General features: G+C 37.8%; 1 protein-coding gene across 2 annotated transcripts in view; it reads right to left on the reverse strand.

Moving 5' to 3' along the window:
- AFF4 (ALF transcription elongation factor 4) overlaps positions 1 to 6,000 on the reverse strand; it is a 91,980-nt gene that overhangs the window by 55,232 nt on the left and 30,748 nt on the right. The window contains exons 2-4 of one of the 2 annotated variants that reach the window (XM_007461348.1): positions 5,647 to 5,738; positions 5,051 to 5,177; positions 2,125 to 2,919 (exon numbers count right to left, since the gene is read on the reverse strand). In XM_007461348.1, coding sequence (XP_007461410.1) covers positions 2,125 to 2,919; positions 5,051 to 5,173 — 918 coding nt within the window. In that variant the 5' untranslated portion in view covers positions 5,174 to 5,177; positions 5,647 to 5,738. The remainder of the gene's footprint in view (positions 1 to 2,124; positions 2,920 to 5,050; positions 5,178 to 5,646; positions 5,739 to 6,000) is intronic. The other variant, XM_007461347.1, reaches the window with a different exon arrangement.

Here is a 6,000-nt window from a genome sequence, read left to right on the forward strand (position 1 = left end):
AAGTCAGAACACTAATTAGAATCTTTGGACTAATTTCCTTAAATACAAATTTTCAAGCACTAAAAAAATTTTAATCACCAAGCTGTACATGACTGGAAGAACTTTATATTTAAAACAAATTTTTTAATTAATTAATTTATCTTTGGCTGTGTTGGGTCTTTGTTGCTGCGCGAAGGCTTTCTCTAGTTGTGGCGAGTGGGGGCTGCTCTTTGTTGCGGTGTGCAGGCTTCTCATTGTCGTGGGCTCTCTTGTTGCAGAGCACGGGCTTGAGGCACGCAAGCTTCAGTAGTTGGGGGAGGCGGGCTCAGTAGTTGTGGCACACAGGCTCTAGAGCGCAGGCTCAATAGTTGTGGTGCACGGGCTTAGTTGCTCCGCGTCATGTGGGATCTTCCCAAGACCAGGGCTCGACCCGTGTCCCCTGCATTGGCAGGCGAATTCTTAACCATTGCGCCACCAGGAAAGTCCCAAGATAAGATTTCTTAAAAAAAAATTTTAAGGACTTCCCTGGTGGCGCAGTGGTTAGGAGTCCGCCTGCCAATGCAGGGGACATGGGTTCGAGCCCTGGTCCGGGATGATCCCACATACGTGGAGCAACTAAGCCCCTGCACCACAACTATTGAGCCTGCGCTCTAGAGCCGTGTGTCACAACTACTGAGGCTACACGCCTAGAGCCCACGCTCCAAAACAAGAGAAGCCACCACGATGAGAAGCCCGTGCACCATAACGAATAGTAGCCCTCACAGCAACAAAGACCCAACGCAACCAAAAAAAGAAAAAGAAATCTTATATTTCTTACACTTGGATTAGAAATAATTTTTAAAATGTACTTTTTTCAGGTGAACAATTTGTCAAAACTTTAAAAGCTGGTTTATATACAAAATATACCATGGTACTGAGATCATCATTTCACATAAATAACAAACAGAATAAAACCACTATTATTGAAAGATTAGTTGTCTGGAACATGCTGGACATTTTACATAGTATTCCTTAAATCTCGAAAGTTAATTTTATTCTGAAGTACAAACAGGAACTGGAGAGCTACAGTGAAGTCTAACTCTAAGGATCATGTTACATTGTTTGAAGAAAGAACAAGTTACCACTTTACTGTTCTCTTGAGAGGAGTAATTAGATGACAAATGCTACAAACAATGAGTTTCCCAAGGCCACAAGAAAGATTTTAGTGTCCTTAAGACAGCATTTTACCTATTCCTGATCCCTTCCCCCACCGTTTTAAGCTATGATTTTCAATTACTGATATTACTTAAAATATTTTTTATTGCAAAAACTAGATTAAAAGATAAAATTTCAGCTATTTCACAACGAATGCTCACTTCTTTGGTTATTCTGAATAGCATGTTTTGGTACATAGTTATAAATACTGTAAATTTCAAACCACGACTATGCCTGGAGCAGCTGCCTCAAACCTTTAAGTGTAACCAGAGAAAAGGATCATGGCATCCAAACCATAAAACATTACCATCTTCATGTACCCAAAAAAGTTCTAACATTCACTGCAACGAACCATGCCCACATCTCATTGATGAGTATCACAATGAGAAGTAATTTTTTTTAAAACAAAAGAACACAAGATGTATTATTCCATAAAATCAAAACGAGGAAATCTAAGGTATTGATAGACCATGTTTTAATTCTGTAACTGACTTGTCATTTTATAAAGTTGATTTTTTTTTTTTTTTTTTTGTGGTACGCGGGCCTCTCACTATTGTGGCCTCTCCCATTGCAGAGCACAGGCTCCGGACACGCAGGCCCAGCAGCCATGGCTCACGGGCCCAGCCACTCCGCGGCATGTGGGATCTTCCCGGACCGGGGCACGAACCCACGTCCCCTGCATCGGCAGGCGGACTCTCAACCACTGCGCCACCAGGGAAGCCCCTGACTTGTTATTTTAATATTTGAGAACAATGAATGACATTTTCTCTACTGCTCAAGAGGCGTAGCTAAGAGCTCTATGGATTCACTTGGGAGTCAATCACAAGTCTTTCCTTAAATTTTTACATTCCTTACTATTAAGACAAAGAGACAGTTCAAGTTCAAACATAATTTCAGGGTGAATTGCTTCATATAGTTACAATGTTAAAAAGCTCTAAATGTGTGACTTACATCCAATGGTTGGGAAGGTATTTTCAGCTTGGTGAGATGAGCTTTGCTGCTGGGCTTTAGTTCAGTCATACTGTTGCCATGAGATTGGCTGCTGTAGTGTTCAGAGGACAGTTTTGGTTCCATGGATTCCTGTCCATCCATAGGCCGCACATAGGCAGTGGGTTTCTGTAACATTGAACTGGACTTTGACATCAATGAAGGCGGGAAAGACTGATTTGAGTGCTGCCCACTTGAAAAAGGTACTCGGGAAGGAGAATCCCAGTTTGCATCAGGGTCCCGAGGTGATTTGGAACGTTGATGTTCCTTGCTGTGGTGATCATTCCCATGAGACCTGGAATGACTGGAGCTTAATGAAGAAACAGCCTGGGGTTTTCCAGGGCTGGGAGAGCGTGATTTGGAGAGTTCTGATCCATGCTGTCCTTTTTTCCGGCTACTGCTCCCACCACTGCTGTATGAGTCACGGTCATGCCTCTGGCCACTGCTATTAGCGCCACTGCTGGCACCTGCACTGGCCCGCTGGCTACTGTGTCCACTCTGTAAGCCTGAGGACCGTTTCTGAGACTGAGAAGTGCTAGGTGCAGGTCCTACTGGAGTCCATTTGCTACTCTGATGAGAGCTCCCATGTCTCTGTTCAAAGAAATTTGGGTTAGATTTTTCATCTGCTGTCGGCGGTACTGTAGGCTTGGGAATTGCAACAAGCTTTGGTATAGATCTGTCTCCTATGAAATCCTTCATTTCATCGTAGTTTCCAAGCATACTCTGAATACGACTTGACAGCTTATCTTCTTTGCTAGTCTACAAAAAAAATTGTAAAATAAAATTATAAAATTAGCAAAACTAGAAATAAAAGATGCTTCTAAACTAACTTTACAAACTTTAAATGGAACGGGACTTTTCAAAAGGAAGTCTCATCTCATATCTCAAGGTTAAAATCTCAAAACAAACTCCAAATATATGTATTTTTTATGGTGAAAAAAATGAACTGAAAGTGAAAAACCTTCATGTTAAAACACAAATATCCTAGAGGACACTGAGAAATATACACAATAGACTACAGGAGATTTTTTAAAAATTCAAATTCACCAATAAATATATTGGAACAGTAGTAAAATCTTTTGAAAAGCAGGGAAATTATGCCTTTATGTAATTAAGTTCCAAGTAACAGATTAGCCAATACGCACATTTTGACAGTCTAGGAAAACATCATATTCCTTATAATTCAATGTTAGAGGCAGAAATAAAAACTTAGTTAAACAAGTTATACGCAAATGACTTTTTAGAATTCCTTCTGTTACTGTGACTCAAGAAGTTAATAAAAATCAACAACAAATTAAGCATGGAAAATCCAGTAATAAAGTTTTAAATCTTGACTATTAATTCTGACCATCAAATGCTCCACCTTTTGAAGTTAAAAATACATACTTTAAGTTTCAAGAATTATTCTTGAATAGTAAGGTCTAAGATGTCTACAAGCTTTAAGACTCTTTTGTATTCATATACATGAAAGAAAAAAAGTTGACTGATTACATTAAAAGGGAAATCAAGACTTTGAAACAAACGGAAAAGCCTGAACCACCACTATTTATTTTGAGGTTGGCAGGAATTAGTAATGACTTTAGATTATTTGAAAATCAGTCTGAGAGGTAAATCTACAGCAATTTATTGACAACATCAAGATCAGAAATCAAATCCAATTCATTACAATGTAATTACAAAATAAATTGTAGTATGATTCAAAGAATCTGGACCAAACTCCTGTTTTTTTTTTTCAAAATGTCTTTCCAAAGTTTTGTGTTACACTCATAAATGATGTCAGTATAACTGCCCTTCACTGGACAATCCTTATAAGCTCTGAATAAATGGTTTTTATAGAGCTCCCAAATCGTTTCTACAAACACCAAATGTTATAAGGGTGAACCCAGGATATGTCGTTACATTCGTATTTCATCGGAAAAAAGTCTAACACACTCTCAATCTCATACTATAAAGCCAACAATGGTCACCAGTGCTGCAATACCTAGTATTACAACTATTATACACAGTACAAGCCTTTAAATTATAATAATACTTCCAATGAAATCCAAAGCCAAATCAAACATTAGAGAGACATTTGTGGCCACTACAGCTACAGTAGTCATCAGATTCAGTGTTTTATGTAATCCCAAATCAAGTACCATGATAGTTAAAAAAAAAAGCAATTAGTTCAATTTACTGAACATGTTTGATAACATGCTTTAATCTAAATTTGATATTGTTAATTAAGCATTAAACATATAGAAAATCAGAGAATTTAGTATATAATAACAGAAAAAGAATCAGATTGATGTTGAAGACATTTATTCAAACTTACTAATAATCACTGTAACTTAGTAAACTAAGTAAGCAGGCAAGAAATAGGGAGAAACAAAAGAATCTATGAAATATTTGTCTTTGATGTTATACCCAAACAGCCAAGGAAACAGCAGACAATGCATAGTGATTCACAAACTTTTAATTTAATTCAAGGCTCAGAAAGGTGAAATGCCTGCTCAGGGTTAGTGGTAGAGCCAGTAATACAGATATGAATGTTTGAGCTACTCCAGACCATATTTCAAGAGTATAGGGTAGCAATGGGGGTAGGGGTGGGGCGTTGTGAGGATGATGTTAGGGACTAGTGATGCTGTAGTTCTTGATTTGGGTACTAATTATGTGAGGATGCTCATGTGGTGAAAATTCTTTCGTTTGTAACACTTACTTTGTGTACTTTTCTATAGTATGTTATACTGCAATGAAAAGTTTACATCAAAAAAGTATATTCTATTATGAGAAAAGGAAAAACTGTTAAAAGGTATAACATAATAACTCTAATATAAAAACTCAAGTTTAAAAATTTTAAAAGCAAAAAATGTTATGTTACAGGGGAAAAAACATTCAACGGACAACTTACAACTTTGTATGGCTCAGCAAAGAGAGGAGAGCTAGGTAGGAAGGCGTCGTCCCCCTGCTGAATTTCTTGATTCCGCCTTTCCCGTTCTTTCATACGCAGCACATTCCGGTCTTCACGGTTCATGTTGCTATGAAGAGAAACACAACCTTTACATCACAAAAAGAAAGGGAAAAATTAAATGTTCTGTACTCATTTTGTCAGTTTAATGCTTCAATCGGAGATTCCCTTTCAACTTTCAAGTAATAACAGGCATTAGTACTGAAGTTGGGTTTTGGCAACGATTTTATCAACTAAACCGACAGTGTCTTCCACAACTATCCAGACAGGAAACACTAGCCCAGAATATTAGGATCCACCCCACTGAAATACTTAACCTTATGAATTTTTAAGTGTTCTGCTAGCTAAAAGTCAACTAAAACTTCTATATTCAGAGGGAAAGTAGTACTTAAACCCATAATTATTAATATTTCCTATAAGCCTTCTGTGGTTTCCTCTTCAGAAATCTAGCTATTCTTTGCCATTAGAGGCATACAACCCACTCCCACCTACCACCCTCTCCCCCCAGGGTCCAGTGCTTTTCTCTACTTTGCATCTACCTTATCTTGATTTCTTTTTGTCCCAAACACAGCTTCCTTGGTGTCCATCCTTATGGCAGTTTGACCTCAGCTTTGCTGTTGCTCTAGATTCCCTAAAAAACGACATTTCTGCTCTAAATACATTAATATTTCAATTAGCACCTCAATAAATGGCAAAACTGAGGCTTTCAGCAATAGAATCTAAAATTAACTTGGGTTAGTAACAGTAGTCGAAATTGTATGGAAAAAGAAAAAGTCTTTTGGGAGAAAGGGTAAATGAGGGTGTCATTTCTATAATCCTGATAGTATGTTGTCATACTGTTGTCACTAAGAACAAACCAAGGAAAATAGTTTATTTATAGCAGCAGGAATTTT

This window comes from Lipotes vexillifer, unplaced genomic scaffold, assembly GCF_000442215.2.
Source record: "Lipotes vexillifer unplaced genomic scaffold, Lipotes_vexillifer_v1.1 scaffold217, whole genome shotgun sequence".
Lineage (NCBI taxonomy): Eukaryota > Metazoa > Chordata > Mammalia > Artiodactyla > Lipotidae > Lipotes > Lipotes vexillifer.